The sequence below is a fragment of the Sinocyclocheilus rhinocerous genome, unplaced genomic scaffold, assembly GCF_001515625.1.
Source record: "Sinocyclocheilus rhinocerous isolate Xijiao unplaced genomic scaffold, SAMN03320098_v1.1 scaffold463, whole genome shotgun sequence".
NCBI lineage: Eukaryota > Metazoa > Chordata > Actinopteri > Cypriniformes > Cyprinidae > Sinocyclocheilus > Sinocyclocheilus rhinocerous.
This window is the reverse complement of record NW_015627535.1, coordinates 446473-464006: the sequence shown is the minus strand read 5'-3', so window position 1 is coordinate 464006 and position 17534 is coordinate 446473. Positions and strand designations below refer to the sequence as shown.

Sequence of the window (17534 nt, the reverse complement as noted above, 5' to 3'; positions counted from 1 at the left end):
TCACGATGACTAGGCAGCTCGAAAGAGAGGGGCGAGGTCAGCAGAGCTCATTAACATTTAAAGGAAAATGCTACAAAAACGGCTTGATCTGAAAAGAGCTGTTTTTGACAGGGTAAAAAATGTGTTTTTTACACTACCATTGAGAAATTTTAACCAAACTATGTTACAGACTTTTCATTAAGACCCTAAAAAATCATATCAACTTGTGGAAAATGGGCATCCTATGACCCCTTTAAAAAAACTGTTATTTTTAACTCTTTTTACTATATTTTTGATCAAGTAAATGCAGCCTTGGTCAGCATAAGAGACTTCTTTCAAAAACATCCTACTGATCCCAAAGTTTTGGAAGCTTTTTTGTGATTTGAATATGGAATGTTTTGTAGAAAACTGGAACTGGGACACATGGGTCGGAAAGGAGGAAAATGAGGACAAGTATGGAGATGAGGAAGATTATGCTGCAGAGGAAGACTATGAGCCCAACTTTGTAGATCCTGACTTTATAGTAAGACCGTTTCTCATACTTAATGCACAAAACAAATGCAGCACTGAACTACTGTGTTCCCTGTATATGGTGTCCGCTCTTAATCTCACCTGAAATCTCTTGGGTAGATGGATGCTGACTATGACCCAAGTCAACAGCCCGTTTCTAAAAAGAAGAGAAAGAAAGAGAGAGAGCAGAGGAAAAAGAAGACCAAAGAGGATGCCCCTCTAATGGGAAAGAAGAGGAAGAAGTCCCACTTTGCAGAGATCATCACCAAAAACAAGCCAGTTTTTGATCCAAGTGAGTGTTAGGTGTATTTTTAGACAGGACACTGCCATTGTCTGTCATTGGTCAGACAAAATGAAAATTTAAACTTCTGTATTCATGTATAATCAATGGTTTATACATTGATTACCAATCATGTTTCCAGAGGAGAAAACCTTTGAGCAGTATTTGGACGAGTACTATAAACTGGATTATGAGGACATCATTGATGACTTGCCATGCAGATTTCGCTATAGAGAAGTTGTACAGAATGACTTCGGTCTGACCGCTGATGAGGTGAGGAGCTACGAGCAGCAGTAACGTGTCTGGATGATGATTAACTCTGAGTTCTGTGCTGATGAGTGATCGTGTCTGACCTGGTATTGCTGTTCCTCTGGGAATAACTCTGACCAGGGTCTGAGGACAGAAATCTTCTCTCTGAGCAGATCTGCACTGAATGTCTCGCATTTAGATCATAGAGGATTTGAGAGCTGTGTTTAGTATGTTTGAGCTTCATGTCCACTCTGGCATTTTAAGTAAATCTTTCAGTGGTCAAGCTGGAGGTTTATGCCAAGTATATAAGGACCATATCTGCTAATATTTTATTTTTGTAATGCATATCAGTCAGTTGACGTTGCCAAAACCTACTTGCTTTTATTATTAGTATTAATTTAGTAACAATTACTGTGTTGCATTATTATTTTATATATATTTATAAACTACCATTTAAAAGTTTGGGGTCAATAAGATTTTTTTTAAATTATTATTCAGCAAGGATGCATTAAATTGATCGAAAGTGACAGTCAAGACATTTATAATGTTACAAAAGATTTACATTTCAAATAAATGCTGTTCTTTTGAACTTTCTATTCAACAAAGAATTCTGGGGGGGAAATTATTAGTTTTCACAGAAATATTAAGCAGCACAACTGTTTTCAACATTGATAATAATCAAAAATGTTTCTTGAGCAGCAAATCATCATATCAGAATGATTTCTGAAGGATCATGTGACTCTGAAGACTGGAGTAATGATGCTGAAAATTCAGCTTTAACATATCGGGAATAAATTATATTGCAAAATATATTAACATAGAAAACCTTTCTTTTAAATTGTAAGAATATTTCACAATATTACAGTTTTTAATGTATATTTGATCAAATAAGTCCTTAGTGAGCATAAGAGACTTCTTTCAAAAAAAAATAAAAAAACATACTAACCCCAAACGTAGTAGTATGAAAAGAATTATTAGTTGTATTATTAGCCACAATTTGTGCGTCCCTAGAATTTTGCATGATTTAATAAAAATAATCTATTATATATTCTTCTCTGTGATTTATTTATTAGTATCTTATTTAGAAAAAAAATACCTTCTGAAATCATCTAGCTAATATTTCCATGTTATTCTCAACTGAACCTCTTTCCATAGATCCTGAAAGCAGATGAAAGTGAGTTGAACCGCTGGTGCTCACTGAGGAAGACCTGCATGTACAGGTGCCACACAGTAGTTTTTGTGATTGATATGAGTTAACCTGGAGCTATAGTGAAGTTTCGGAATATATAGTGATACCGTTTAATGATATTATCTGGGAAAATAACTTTAGCTAAATAAATACATTTTTTCACTGGCTTGGAATAGGTTTTTGATGAGTTTTGCTACATTTCTCCTCGTTTAGGTCAGAGAGGGAGGAGCTATGTGACGTGAAGAACTTCCAGATCAAAGCACGGAATAACAAGAAGAAACAGCAAGTGTTTGTGTCTTTGTATAATGAGTAAGTGTTCCTTTAAACACCATAATCATGACACACAATGTCAACCTCATACAAATGAAAACCGAGCTTGGCTTCTTTACACAGGGACGAAGGTCAGGAAGAGCTGATGGAGCCCAAGGGGAAGATGGGTAAGAAGCGAAGGGATCGTCTAAAGAGGTCTGAGGTCAAGATGGAGAAGCAAGATCTGTCAGAAGATACATCTGAAAGCCCTGTAGTTGACGGCATAGACCAAACAGACGTCCAGGACCTCAAAGAAGTCGCTGTACAGGATGAAGGGGAGGATGATGAGGAGTTCCTGGTTCCTAAGAAAAAGAAGAAGCTGGAAGAGACTGCTGTAACCCCGAAAGAGGAGGTGGCCAAGGAAAGGACTGAAAAACCTCAATGGCTTAAAAAGAAAATGAGGCACAGGGGCGGACGCCTACTTTCCAGGTCCATGACGGTGAAGATGGCTGGAAGAGAGTTCAGCAGACAGAGACTCCAAGCCTACGGGCTGAATCCAAAGAGACTCCACTTTAGAGAGCTGTACAGACAGAAGAGAAAAGAGCGGGAGAAAAAGGAAAAGCAGCAGAAAAAGAGCAAACAGTCATGCTGAAAGTAAACCATTTTGAGTTTGTGTTTGGCATATTGAATTTTATTGTATTTTTTTTCACGAGGGACCAGAAACCATGAAATAATAAGCTTTCTCATTTTAATACCTTGCTTGAATCTTGAAAGTTTCTGGTTCATCAGTGTCACGGATGGATTTTATCTATGTTCCTAAAAAATAAAAAAAGAATAGTTGTAGTAGAAATAAAGACACTTCTTTCACATGACTTTTCATATTATGTGTTGAGCGCTCTGCTCTAGGAAATGGAAAACATTACATTATAGTTGTCAGAATTAGTTACTGAGTTTTGATGGAGTTATGCCAGATTCTCTTTTAAAATAGAACAAATCCAAAGATTTTATTACCTAAATTTTCAATTGCAAGCATAGAATCACAACAACTTATGATTCATAGAGAAAACGTGTTCTTTTAAATACAATAAAGATATTTCCGATTAAGTGGCATTTAATCTTAAACTTAATGTTCATGTATTACTTCTTAAAGCTTTATTATTATTATTATTATTATTATTATTAAAGCCTACTAGTGGCTTTGCTTGCATCGCTTTGGGGCTTTGCTTTGGTTTGGACCATAGACTGTAGGTTTGGACTTTTGACAAGCGCGGTTTAGGTGTCTCAGATAGTTGCCTGACCGTAATTCCAGCGTATTTAAAATAACCTCGACTAGTTGTGAAGAGCATATTATGGATTTTATATAATTTAATGTATTAAAACAATGATCACGATGGAGGGAAAACAAAAGTTTGAAGTACTGAAGCTGGTTTTTATTCAGGCGCGTTTCTGGAAAGCGCGCCAAGCAGCCGCCAGTTTGAAATCCGGATAAACAGCGCGTGGATCGGGTGAGACTATTTGCTCTTGAATATATTACAATAAACCACTATATTGTATATTTGATTAATAAGTGTTATTTGGAAGAGTTCTAAAGCGCCACATTGACTAAATCCATAATTCATGTAACTTATTTGTGGATGCGTTATTGTGTGGTTGTTTTTAGGCAGTTTTTTTTTTTTGAGATCATGTTGATGTTTACTAAACAACAGTCTCTAATTTTAATATTAGTTATACACCTTTCATACTATACTATATACTTTAACAGCTAATAGGGCTACTGATTCGCAGTTATTTTTGTTTCAAAAGGGGTTTTGTTGAATGTGTAAAAAATATAGCGTCATGAAGAATGTGTTGCAAACTTCAAACCAACCATTTGCATTGTTTGCCATGTATGCAGGTATGTTATTTATAGCTGTAGATGAATGAGACATTTAATGAAAAATATAAATATTTCTGGGGGGGGGGAGGGGAAGCATTGCTGAAAATACAAATTTGTCATTTGGTGCCAGTGAAAATGTTAGCAAGAACTCTTATTGTTGGTTAAAATCTTGGTTAAATCTTGTCGAGCACTGAATAATATCTAACATATAATACAGCAAAACTGTTAAATAAAAAGTAGCCTTCATATTTCTGGTTTGACTTCCAGTTAAAATGCATTGATTATAACTCACTACATAAATATTTATCCTTTTTTTCAGTAATATTTATATTTCTTTTCAGTATTTCACCACTGCTTTAGCTTGTTTACTAATCTTTTTTTTTGTTTTGTTTTTTTACTGTGAAACTTGTTAACTATGACATATTGCTTGCGTTGTTCCTCATTTGTAAGTCGCTTAAATAAAAGTATCTGCAAAAATGAAAAAATGTTCTGTCGTGGCATACAGCTTCACCTCAGTATGTGCTGCATTATTCTGCAGAAGCATTATTAATGCAGACATGGCACAGAACGATGCGATGCATGACGATGACCTTGCGAAATCAGGGGAAGCATTGATTGAGTTCATCAAGAGCAGTAAGGCAGAGAGCGCTCTTCGAGGAGCAAGAGAGAACCTGCAGGAGTTCTTTGACCACCACATCAAGACCAAGAAGACCACAACCGAGCTCTTAAATGGTATTCCTTTACTACTAATGCTAACTTTTAGCTTACTAATTAATATTAACTTACAAAATACAATGATAAAAACTAAATACAAAAAACTTAAAATTTCTTCCTGTGTTGTCTTCTTTTTAAGGTCTTGTACATGCAGAGGAAGAGGTCGGTCAGAAACTTCTGGATTTAGAGTGGCAGAAGAGCCAAATGGCGCAGGAGATCGAGAGGATGGAGCAGGAAGTACAGCGGAGCCTCTCCAAAAGCCAAATCCTGGACTCAGAGCAGGAGTATCCTTCAGTATGATGTTTCCCCTCAGACCTGAACCAGAACCTGCTCTCATTATAATAATTGGCCAGAATCAGAATCAGAATGAGCTTTATTCGCAAGTGTGCGCAAACACACAAGGATTTTGTTGTGGTTTCCTGGAGCTCTGGGTACATACATGCAAACATACATATAACACAAGAGAATAGAAAGAACATTTAAATTACAATTAAACCACTAACCCTAAAATAAAAAATAAATACATTGAAAACAATAAAGTAATATACATCAAGATCAGTAGGTTAATGTACAGTTAATGTGCATTTATGTACTGTATATACAACTTTTAGTAAAATTTCTGTGTGAGGCACACAAATTTGCAGATTGTTAAAATGTTTTGAGCTGAAACTTCACAGACACATTCTGGGGACACCAGAGACTTGTATTACATATTGTAAAAAGGGACATAATATGTCTCCTTTAAGTACTGCCAGGCTCACTAATCTTATATATAAAGTTATATTAGTTATATTATTATATTATAAAGTTAATCTCAGATAAGATCTGTTTTGTGTTTTTTATTATTATTTGACCAAAAATGAGTGTTGTTTAGTTTACGTTTTGATTATGAACTTTGCTACCCTTTAGTTTGGTTGTTTACTGTGGTTTCCTTAACACATGGGTCAGATACTTGCAGAAAGAGTTGGAAAGACTCCGAGATACCGAGCAGGAAATTCAAACTCTGCAACAGGAAGTGGATGAGGACACAACTGAGGTCATTCCTTCAGCCATGTAAGCACTGAGCTGGCTTTAGTTCACCTTGTGTTTGTAATGACAAAGGACTACATTGTTCAATCCCCTATCGTGTACACTACCATTCAAAAGGGTTTTTAAAATTATTATTATAATCTCTTATGCTCACTAAGGCTGCATTTATTTGATAAATACACTAAAAACAGTAATATTGTCAAATATTATTACCATTTAAAGAAACTGTTTTCTATTTTAATACAATTTAAAAATGTTTATTCCTGTGATACAAAGCTGAATATTCAGCATCATTACTCCAGTCTTCAGTGTCTCATGATCCTTCAGAAATCATTCTAATATGCTGATGTGGAGCTCAAGAGACATTTCTTATTATCAATGTTGGAAAAAACAGCTTAATATTTTTGTGGAAACTGACATGCTTTTTCAGGATTCAGGAATAGAAAGTTCAAAAGAACAGCATTTATTTGAAATCTTTTGTAACACTAATAATGTCTTTACTGTCACTTTTGATCAATTTAATGCATCCTTGATAAAAGTACTAATTTCTTTGACACCCAGACAATTTTGGAATGGAAGAGTATGTCACCAGGTTCACATGGTCATTGAAAACCTGAAAATATCTGGAGTATAATTTATTTTAATTATGCCCTAAAATATTTCATAGCTATGAATCGCTCAAGTGCAATCCTTATGATTTTTTAAATGAAAAAACTATGTTGATGACTGAGTCAATGTTTTGCCAGACTGCTTTGAAATCATGTCCACTAAAAAAAGTCTGTATTGTTTTGCTGCTTACTTGATATAGATACGTTGCTCAGCTCTACTTTAAAGTAACCAAGATAAAGCTGGAGGTGGACACAGAGCCGCACATACTGAGGGGAGGTAATCCTGACATATTTACTGTATATGATGGTAAACATAAAAGTTTCATATTCTAGACTGAATGAAATCCCTTTTGTCTCTTGGCAGTTCACTACGGTGCGGATGTGGCAGCCCCCATTAACATAGACACATCCACCCGCTCGCCCTGTGAGATCAGCGATGACCTGTGGAGCCTGGTCAATACTGAATGGTAGACCTGGTGCACATGTACACTGTTAGCTAAATTACTGTTTGTTTTTATGCGTGTATATATGTGTATGTGTTTTGTAAGTCTGTTAATAAATTTGTCCCCTTTGCATCACACACCACAAGATGTCACTATGCATTCACAAAGTTCCCCCCACAGCCTGAAAATGCATGTTTTGCATTACTAGAATAGCATTTTGTGAGTTTTGTGTTATAATTGGCTCTTTGTTAAAAGGCTCACCTGCTGTTTCCATAGAGCAGGGAATTTCCTATGAAATTTAAAATCAATTTTTGCAAATGTTGTAATGAAATTAAGTACTCTTTTAATACTTTTTGAATACTAATTTAGAGAGGGATTTCTCAGGACTTCTAAAAAAAAAATGACAAAGAAAATATAAAACACATGCAGCATATTTAAAAAAATATAGGGGTAGATGGGTTGTAACTTGCATTAACATGAAAGCGAGTTTCTCGTTTTGTTTGTTCGTACTGCTTTTTTGTTTCAGTCTTGGTGTGCTTAATCCTTCAAAGTTACTTTTATTGTACTGTTTATTTTTTTTGCTGGCAGACAAAATCCTAATTATTAGGATTTATTGACATGACAAAAATGAAAAACACGAACTGAAACTATGGAGATATGTTAGTGATATGTTAGTTTGTTTGTTGTTGGGTTTTTTTTTTAGATGTGCGTATATTTAGATGTATAATTAATAAATCAGACTCATTTTATATAGCTCCTGTCTAAGGTTTAGATTTAAATATTTTTAATTGATGTTTTTAAATATAAAGTGTGACGATGTAGGACATAGCATATATTCAGATTTGGTTTCATTTTCACCCAGAATGATTTTATATAATTTCCCAGAGCTTTTTTCAAGTCACATATTTTGTCCTCATCTTTTCTTTCTGTACTTTCACTACACTACACTACTTTCACTATTTCTAATTTCAGTGTTTAATATCTGTCCAGTGCAGATGGATGGGTATTCTTTCAAAAGCCTAGTCATCCTACTCTGTGTGCGTGACCAGTTTAACCTTTGGTCGTTTAACTTCTAAAATGAGTCACATCATGCCCTTGAGGTGCAGACACATGGCGTTTCAGCTTCGATAAACATCCGGACTGGCACGAGCTTATGATCTTTTTTTCTGTAGGGGTTTTTTGCAAAAACAGAACGGTGAGAAAATTCTGTGTGTGACTCATGTGAAAAGTCGAAACCACAATATAGTTTAGTTTATGCTTGGTTAACATGTGGTGTGAGTGTGATTGAGGCAACTGGAAATCAGCTAGACTCACTTTGAGAGCATTGTTTTCAAATTCTTGCATGCACCATTTAGATTTGTGCATTTGCTGTTTTATAACTATGCTCATAATATAACAGTGGATGGGTTTTCCACTGCATCTGAGCAAAATGTATGTATTTAAAAACAACTACTTATGCATATTTGTTTCACCCTCTATTTTATTTTTCATGGGAAACAATGGGCAGAGCTTAAATGTAATCAAAAAACAAAACTAAAACACTAAACAAATAGCAAACATTCAAGAGAATTTTTAATTAATGCATTTATAAAAGATTTGTTTTTAAGGCTCATAATTTAGGATCATCAAAATACATTTAAACACATGCAAATGCATCTTTTTCAGTACACAGTTTTACAGAAATGCAATATTACTTGAATGTCAGTGCTGTTTTTATCGCTGCAGACTGCTACACATAAATGATGCCATTCCATACAACAACATAAAAACTATGTTACAATATTTATATAGCTTGTGCCACCTTATGTCAGTTGAAACTATATTTACTGAATAAGCAAATAAAGACAAGTATAGCATACTTGGTTAAATGGTTAAGGGGAGCTTTAACATGAAAACAGTACTTCCCAAAATACCATTATAAGAGGAAACATCTTACAAATTAAAAATAGTCACTTGCCTTGTAGTTTTTATTTGCGTGCATATGTACTCTTAAAATGCCCGTGGACTAACAACATGCTTGTGTGTGGAGGCATCAACCCGTCATTTTTCTTTGCGTCTTTTCACCACAAATTCTCTGAACATTTCAGCTGTTATTTACACTGGAGGTGAAAATGACTCGTTACACAAGCTCATTATTTTTGAAAATGCTCATAAGAGTCTCGTATAACATCAGAAGAGTTCTTTTCAAAGCATATTTGCACAATGCATCGCATTTGCTCAGTTCAGCTGTTTAACTGCTTGTTTTTTGATGTTCAAAATCCAATTTTTTAAAAGGCACCGTAGCTCTTGTATTGACCCTCAGACAATCCATTTTAAACACTGGTTTTTATCACAGTAAAAAAAAAAAAAATCCTCTTGTCTGGTCTACCATGTTCTCTGGTTTGCTTCAATGCATGTGGAAGAAACCAAGTCTTCAACTCTGAAGTCAAAAACAACATTTATGAGTTCCATCTCATCCAACGTCTCCTGAATTCATTTCGACGCACCTCATACTTGTCTCTTTGGCAGTTTTATAAATATTCAACCTGAACCAGAAGAAGTTCAACTGTCCATTAAGACTTGCATTGTCAGTTTGAACTTAATGCATTCTTTTTCCTCAGCTCTTCAATATCATCGGGTAGATAGCTTTAATAGTGGATGGTGTGAAGTTCCCAGTGGAGACCGTCGTCTCCAGGCCCTCCAGTCTGTGTGATGGCACCTCAACCTTACTGGTGCTACAGTCCAGAAAAGACATGCCAAACTTCTTCACCTCTCCATCTTTTGATATCAGACAGTAGCTGCAGACTAGTCTCAGAATGGCTCTCCGCATGTCTTTACTAGTTAGGGTGTAAATGATGGGGTTTAGGAGCGAGTTGATCATGGCGATACCCAGGAAGTAGTCCGCCTTGAACAGCACCTCGCAGCTTTGAGCAGGGCAGCAGAAGTCCAGTAGAAGGAGCACAAAGAGAGGCAACCAGCAGGCAATGAAGACCCCGAGAACGATGGTGACCGTCTTCAGCAGAGCCAGATACTTCTGGGACTTCCTGGCCAGACCTTTGCGCTGAGGGCTGCAGCCTAACCGATGGGTGTTGGACTTTACTATGCGGAAGATGCGCACGTAGAGCACCACGATGGACATCAGAACCAGGGTGAACACGGTAATGCAGAAGAGGATGAAACTCTTGGAGTAGAGAGGCAAGACGGTGGAGCATTCGTCCAGATTTCCTATGCAATTCCAGCCCATGATTGGGAGAATGCCGAGGAGCACCGAAAGAACCCAACTTGCACCAATCAAAATGAACATTCGGCCACGCTTGGCCCCTTGATACGGCTTCATCCGGACCATCGTGACATGCCGCTCGATAGCTATAGCGAGGAGACTGATGACAGACGCAGAAAGTGTGATAAACACACCGCCTTCTCGAAGAAACCACAGCACTGGAGTCATTTTGAGAGTGTTTGCGCCCGAAGTCACGATGTTCACCATGTAGGTGAAGCCTGCTAGCAAGTCAGAGAGCGTCAAGTTGCCCAGCAAGTAGTACATGGGAATGTGGAATTTTTTGTTCTTCCATATTGCCACCAAAACAATGGCATTTTCCACCACAATGAGAAGACAAATGATAAGAAACACAATGGCCTCAGGTTTCAGTCCATCCCGGTATTTGTTCTCTTTCAGCTTTCCGGTGAAGTTGTAATGGGCCATGATGACGGCGTTGCTTTGATACTCCCGAAACATTCTGCGCAGGTAACCTGGAGACGAGGTAATCGGTGGCAGAGTTGGAGCAACGGCGGCGCTAGCAGCGAATGAGGCTTCCATTCTTCCTACTTCTTTTGCTATCCTTAAAAACTTTTCTTAAGGATCTCTGTAGTCCCTCTTATTGCCATGTTCCAACAAAGCACATAGAACAACTCTCAAGAGGATTTAACGTAGTTGAAATATATCCTTGTGTTGTAGGATCATTTATATTGAAATATTCACTTCTGTCCTTCTTGATGCTCAAATCACAGCTTTGCTATATCCTCAAAGGCCACCAGAGGGAACTGAAATAAAGCAGTAGAAAATAATGTTAAATAATTAGGGTAAACATAATTTAATGATAAACAAAATATATAAAAATACACCTGTAAAAATAAAACAACAAAAAAGAAAAACATGCATATTCAATTGAATATTTAGCATTTATCATGTTCTATTTCAGTTGTTTAATTATACTTTCATGGTCAATATTTTATTTCAGTGTAGACATAGTAGACAATAAACTATTTTTATCATTTTAATTAGACTATTTGATTAGGAATTCTGAAAAAGTATTAAAGTAAATTGTGTTTGAGTATCAGTATTAGAATTAGTCAGTACACTGTAAAAAAAATACAGTACTGTAAAAAAAAAAAAAGTAGTTGTAGCTGTCAAATTTATCTAGCCTAAACAAATGGACATCTACAATTGAAGAAAAACAAAGAAATACTTTAATAAAGTAACCCGTGTTTGAGCATCAGTATTAGAATTAGTAGGCTACACTGTCAAAAATATACAGTACTGTAAAAAAAAAAAAAAAAACTAACTAGCTGTCAAAACCTTTACCATAAAAATAATACAGTGATGAAGTATTTATCTAAAGTACATTTCACAGACATCAGTTGCATGTATGTGTGACATCAAATTATATGTTAATATACCAACCTATTTGAACTATTAAAATGTGTTTGTTAGTGTAAAATGTTGGCCTACTGATAATACTAAAGTTTTTACAGATAAAACATTATTTTAGTATTGTACTCTAAAATACATAGCCTAATGCCTTGGTAAATACACATTTCCTTCGTAGATTGTCGTGATGTTTTACTTTATAAAACATTTTCTAAAAAAAAAAAAAAAGACATTTAATTTCCATGTATCGTCTATTGCAATATAAAATATTTACAGTTGCCTATATGACAAGAAAATCGTGGTTATCAAATTAAGAGGTTTACTTTAGCGTTTTTAGATTTTTCAACGCTTTATTATCGTTTATTATTAACAGTTTTGCAGCGTAATTGGACAATTACACGACGCAAACATTTTCTGCATAATTATTTCGGTAAATAATCACAATAGTGTTGCGCGTATCGTGACCAGAACATCGTTTACTCACTCAGCCCACAGGCTGAAATAAGAGAAATCAAACCAAACTTTAACCAGTCCGTGACTGAAACGAAAAGTCCGCATCCATGCAAAACCACGCTAGTTTACATACTGCACACTCAGTTTCTCCAAAACTGACTCCAAAACTCTATATTCAAATGTAACCTCGCGCATTCGTGTAGATAAGCGCAGTTTACCTTTTAAGTTCGAAACATTGAACTGTGTCTGGAAATGACAAATCCTCTGCTCCACGCGTATCGTGACCAGAACATCGTTTACTCACTCAGCCCACAGGCTGAAATAAGAGAAATCAAACCAAACTTTAACCAGTCCGTGACTGAAACGAAAAGTCCGCATCCATGCAAAACCACGCTAGTTTACATACTGCACACTCAGCTTCTCCAAAACTCTATATTCAAATGTAACCTCGCGCATTCGTGTAGATAAGCGCAGTTTACCTTTTAAGTTCGAAACATTGAACTGTGTCTGGAAATGACAAATCCTCTGCTCCACTATCTCTCCCCCATGTCCTGCGTACAACTGACAAACGCTCCGGCCGGTGTAGTGATGTGAGAGCTGAACCTTGGATCAAGACTCGTCCTGAAGTGGGCTGGTCTTGGCATTCGTCTGGGGCTGCTGATGCAGCACTTATGGGTAGCCTAATGAATTGCTTTGCTAACTTGAAGGTGCTTTGACATTATATATATATATATAGGTCATTGACGTGACGCATTTTTTTCACATCTATTAGGTTACATAAAAATACACAATTCAAAATGTCAATGCTTCTTCTGTGAAGAACTTTTTCTTTTCTTTTTGTGAGTTTTTTTTATATATATTATATATTTGGGGCTTGTGAAGTTAAGAAAACAAACAAAAAATATGGGAAAAAGTTTTACTGTGAAAATCTTTACTGAAAATAATATTTCAAGATTTAAGTTTTTTAGTAGGCTACTTTTTACTTGAGCACTTGCATTTTTGAAACATTGCCTTTAGATTCCAGTTCTAAGATTTGTTTTTAAAAGAGTTATTTTTGTAATCTGAGACCAGTATCCTCACTTATTGACCCATATTTGTTGCTGCTAATAGTTAACATTAATTCTTGTTTTAATTTAAGAACTCCTGCATTTTTTTAAACCATTTTTCATCCTTATACTCAAACACAAGACTAATAATTGTAATGCAGGATGTTTTGATAAGATTTGTTTTTAAAAGAGTTATTTTTGTAATCTGAGACCAGTATCCTCACTTATTGACCCATATTTGTTGCTGCTAATAGTTAACATTAATTCTTGTTTTAATTTAAGAACTCCTGCATTTTTTTTTTTCCATTTCTCATCCTTATACTCAAACACAAGACAAATAATTGTAATGCAGGATGTTTTGAGCCTTATTGTCCTCTACAGTGTTCTTTCATTCTGACGTGCAAACAGGCACATAAACAAGTATGACTAAATAAATAAATAACCCTGGTTATTTTGAGTATGTGATGCACAAGTACGTAAAACACGAGCAGTCGTAGAACTGCATTGGAATTACATAAGGCAGCGGAGAGTGTGAGTAAGTCAGAAGCCGGATCCTGCTTTCTTAAGCAGGAAACTCTGTCATTGTACCTCCAAGGGAGAGGGATTTCCTTGAGAAACACCTATGAGGTCATACTGGGCCTTGCCGAACAAAGCACTCCAGAGGAACACCGTGTCCCCGATTTGAGAAAGGGGTAAAGATTTAACCAGATTTTTTTTTAAAAACACTGGGTGGATTTTTATCATTATAGGGTGGTTGTGTACACACACTGCCAACACACATTTCAGTTCAAACAACTTGTAAAAGTGTTTGATCCTATGACCCCTTTAAAAAATTGTTTCAGTGGTGTCTCAGAAGTACAGTGATTAACACCGGCATGTTATTATTTAAAAGGAAATCTTGGAAAAGTTGCTCTTCCATTGCTTGTTGTTTTGCATTCTTTGGGGACTCATTCGAGGCCATGTTGTCTGTCTCCCAATCGACTAAACTATGTTGTGTTCAGTAAACTGCCTTTGGCCAGAATGCTGCTTAACTACAGTGAGCCTATCACAGCCACAACAAACTTTGAATGATGGGTCCTTTGTTATTTGAATTTGCCCCCTATCGTGACACTGAACCTCCTTCTGGTGGTGGGATTCTGTTTGACTGACAGTAATGCACAAAAACCCTGAACACGGAAATATATTGATTTAGAGTGTCGTCAGTGTTTGCAGCTTTCTGGAGTTTAGCCTGAATCTCCTCGCTTTAATAAGTGAACTTTTTCCTGAAGTTTGCCTTTGAGAGAAAAACAGCTTGTATTGACAGGTAAAATTTAGATTACAGTGGGATACATCTGAATGTGCAGCTTTCGTTGCCAAATCGTAATTTTCGTTTATGCAAAACAGAGAGAGCGTTTCGTGGCAATGGATGTTGTTGTGGTCAGTAGGGATTTCTGGTACAAATAAACACCGGAAGAAACTGCCATTTGGGATCATTTTGATTATAACGCTTACATATATACTATAGACTTTATATAGTGCTCCTAGCCTCCTCATTTCCTGCATGAACTTCTTGACCAATTCTTCCCGCTCGAGATTTGAAGAGGAACAGCATAAACCTCCCATTGTTGGTTATAATTTGTTGTGCATTCTTGCTCAATTCACAATACTGACTTTCATTCTGAAGTTTTGAGGACATACAGTCTCAGACCCAACATTGAAAGGAAATGTTCAGCCAAAAATGAAAATCCTGTTGTGATTAGCTTACCCTCAAATTCACAATAAACTCTGAAATAGAGTCATATGGACTTCACAAATGGCACACACATGCCATTTAACAGCACACAGCATCCTCACATTTCTCATTACCAAATGTTTTCTAAAATGATGTTTGATTTGAGATACAAATGGTCAGTGAAAAACTCATTTTGGGTTTATTTCTCATTAAAACTAAAGTATGTCTTCAGTTTTTCACTGACCATTTTTATCTCAAATCAAACATGATTTGAGAACATTTGGTCGTGAGAAATGTCAGAATGGTGTGTGCTGTTAATAGTTGAAAAGTAGTGAGGAAAGTCACATGGATTACTTATATGGTGCTTTTTTGTGTCAGTTTAAAACTTGATAGCCACAATACCCATTAATTATATGGAAAAGAGTGAGAGTAAATGATGACAGGATTTTTTTTTTTTTTAGGTGAACTATTCTTTCAACACCTTCCTCCATTCTTTCTCTTCCTCATCCGTTCTGTTTTGTTCTCTATCAAACACATCCTCTGATAAGCCCTGGAAGTCACCAGAGATAATGTGTCATTCCTTTCTCGTACACACACAATCGCCGCCCTCTCCATTGACAAAATAGTTTCACATTCTCTATTATTTCTTTACTGTTTGTCACTTTAGATTCACGCACTTGTTGACTACCACGCTAATGCAGTGGTCTATGACACTGTGCAGTCCAGCAACCCCACAGCTCCACATATCTGGGGGCTGATATACAAAAGGCTGTTTTTTGTATTTAGTCATTAGTCTGGGATTCAGTCTTATGAACAAAAGATGGAGGGAAATTTCGCTTTCCCACATTCAAAGCAGAGGATTACAGGAGTGGGGTGGTTGTGACTCATGAGAACGCCTTCTTTAAGAAGTTTATAAACCCCTCTGAAAAAAACCCTTGAGGTTTATGAAATGGTGTTTTTATAGTTGTATTTACTATTTGTTCATTTGATGCTGTCAATCTACTGATCCTGACTGTATTTGTGTCATATGAATAACATTATATTTTAACGAATATTTTGGTCTGTTTGAAGAAAAAAAAAGTACAATTTTGTCATGGTTATGGTTCCAATATGTTACCCAAACTTAGTCTCACAGTCGATTAATCGTCACATTTGGATATCAAATGTTAAAATACTTAAAACTGTTGTGAATGTGTATCTTTAATTATATGCTGTCATAGGAAAAACCAGTCACGAATCTAAAGTAGTATGTCACAGTTAGTCGTTTCAAAGAAAAATGACTCACGGTTCAGTCAAGAGTCAGTTGTGAACAGCAACCGCTCTGAACGCTCGGAAGTCTGATTCAAACCGCTTCACTCACGACTCACGAGCGACTTCGAGGCTGCCTTGTGAATCTTTTTGACTGACTCATTAAAAAGAACTGGCATCAAAGAGTCATTTGTTCGCCAGTCGGACATCACGACTCTGTTCGTTGTTGCGCACAGGAAACTCTGACACGCGTTCTAGCGAGATGACATCTGACGAAAACGTGTGTGGACTCAGGTTGGTCAAACTAAAGGTGCGTCCCAAATCGCGTACTAACGCACTATTCTATGACGTTTTTTAGTATAAATAGTGCGAGTAGTGCATTCACACTGAAAATTCCAAAAAGAAAAAGTGCACTTTAAATACCCGGATGATGCACTTAAATAACCGAAAAAACGAAGTGTGGAATGTTGGCAGCTTTAATTACGTAGCGAAGGGGGATGGGCTATCAGACTCCGATTATGAATGACAAAATAACATTATATAATTCATACACTTCATGGTTGAGTATGTAGCCCTCTAGTGCATAAGTACATAGTGTATGAGTGCATAGTGTATATGGTGCATCATTTGGGACGCAGCATAGATTTAAAATTTATATCGGTTGTTTAATTTTTTTGTCGCGTTTGCATTTAAGGTGCGGTCACACTAGACTTTGAACATGCGAAATTTTTTCGGACACTGCTGCGAATATGGGCGGGAGCAGGATATGACAATAATAATACACCTGTGTATAATAATTATATTGTACTCTCTCTCTCTCTCTCTCTATATACGGCTAAAATGAGCGCTTCCTCCATTTTTGAAGTTCTGTACAGAGGTCACGCAGTGACGTATCGATCTTCTACTGGTCAAACGTCTTCACGTGATGCGAATTCGCAGGTCAGAGTTCACCAAACTTGAACTTTGGAACGCAGCGAAATGCAACATTTTTCGCATGAGCTTGCGTTTCCGGTCTGAAAAGTCCTGCGGTCTGTAGTCCTGCTAATCTTTGAGTTTCTCTTAATGGCCTGTGATGTTGCTTTTTGGAATGAGAAAAGTCACGATCTATGGGAAAAATGCAGTGTACAATGTTTTTCTAAGATGCTAAAGACATCCATCCCCACATGTTCACACATGGTCCTACTCGTTTTTTAAAATTTATTTATTTATTTTTTTGAGTAATTTCCTCAATCGGATCCAGACGCCAGTGATTTGGCACTTGAGGCTGTTTCAGCTCCAATGACCAAAAATATATCTGAAAAATAGTTGTGCTTAGTTCGGGAA

At 36.4% G+C, this 17534-nt stretch overlaps 3 protein-coding genes across 5 annotated transcripts in view; 2 read left to right on the top strand and 1 right to left on the bottom strand.

Annotated features, from left to right (window-relative positions):
* The window catches only part of kri1 (KRI1 homolog), a 13086-nt gene extending 9747 nt beyond the window's left edge, over nucleotides 1-3339 (top strand). The window contains exons 14-19 of one of the 2 annotated variants that reach the window (XM_016538658.1): nucleotides 381-502; nucleotides 610-781; nucleotides 912-1042; nucleotides 2174-2238; nucleotides 2421-2516; nucleotides 2601-3339. In XM_016538658.1, coding sequence (XP_016394144.1) covers nucleotides 381-502; nucleotides 610-781; nucleotides 912-1042; nucleotides 2174-2238; nucleotides 2421-2516; nucleotides 2601-3108 — 1094 coding nt within the window. In that variant the 3' untranslated portion in view covers nucleotides 3109-3339. The remainder of the gene's footprint in view (nucleotides 1-380; nucleotides 503-609; nucleotides 782-911; nucleotides 1043-2173; nucleotides 2239-2420; nucleotides 2517-2600) is intronic. The other variant, XM_016538668.1, reaches the window with a different exon arrangement.
* A 461-nt stretch (nucleotides 3340-3800) lies between these two features.
* spc24 (SPC24 component of NDC80 kinetochore complex) lies at nucleotides 3801-7261 on the top strand. The gene is made up of 6 exons (XM_016539171.1): nucleotides 3801-3961; nucleotides 4871-5064; nucleotides 5186-5330; nucleotides 5995-6099; nucleotides 6884-6960; nucleotides 7048-7261. Exons 2-6 carry the CDS (start codon nucleotides 4890-4892, stop codon nucleotides 7152-7154), a joined length of 609 nt encoding a protein of 202 aa, XP_016394657.1. The 5' UTR covers nucleotides 3801-3961; nucleotides 4871-4889; the 3' UTR covers nucleotides 7155-7261.
* Nucleotides 7262-8715: 1454 nt separating this feature from the next.
* Nucleotides 8716-12702, bottom strand: LOC107728470 (sphingosine 1-phosphate receptor 1-like). Of its 2 annotated transcripts, none has more exons than XM_016538646.1 (2): nucleotides 12686-12702; nucleotides 8716-11146 (listed from the first exon to the last, which is right to left on the bottom strand). In XM_016538646.1, the coding sequence occupies exon 2, from the start codon at nucleotides 10920-10922 to the stop codon at nucleotides 9723-9725; it is 1200 nt and encodes a 399-aa protein (XP_016394132.1). In that variant the 5' UTR covers nucleotides 10923-11146; nucleotides 12686-12702; the 3' UTR covers nucleotides 8716-9722. The 2 variants fall into 2 exon arrangements, with proteins under 2 accessions (XP_016394132.1, XP_016394123.1); XM_016538637.1 differs by lacking the exon at nucleotides 12686-12702 and adding an exon at nucleotides 12425-12486.
* Between the last annotated feature and the right edge of the window lie 4832 nt (nucleotides 12703-17534).

Excerpts from the sequence above, each read along its gene's own strand:
- spc24 (XM_016539171.1), top strand. The coding sequence starts at position 4,890 with ATGGCACAGAACGATGCGATGCATGACGATGACCTTGCGAAATCAGGG. Across the intron at positions 6,100-6,883 it reads GAGGTCATTCCTTCAGCCAT|ATACGTTGCTCAGCTCTACT; the intron begins GTAAGCACTGAG and ends TACTTGATATAG. Across the intron at positions 6,961-7,047 it reads GCCGCACATACTGAGGGGAG|TTCACTACGGTGCGGATGTG; the intron begins GTAATCCTGACA and ends GTCTCTTGGCAG.
- LOC107728470 (XM_016538646.1), bottom strand. The coding sequence starts at position 10,922 with ATGGAAGCCTCATTCGCTGCTAGCGCCGCCGTTGCTCCAACTCTGCCA.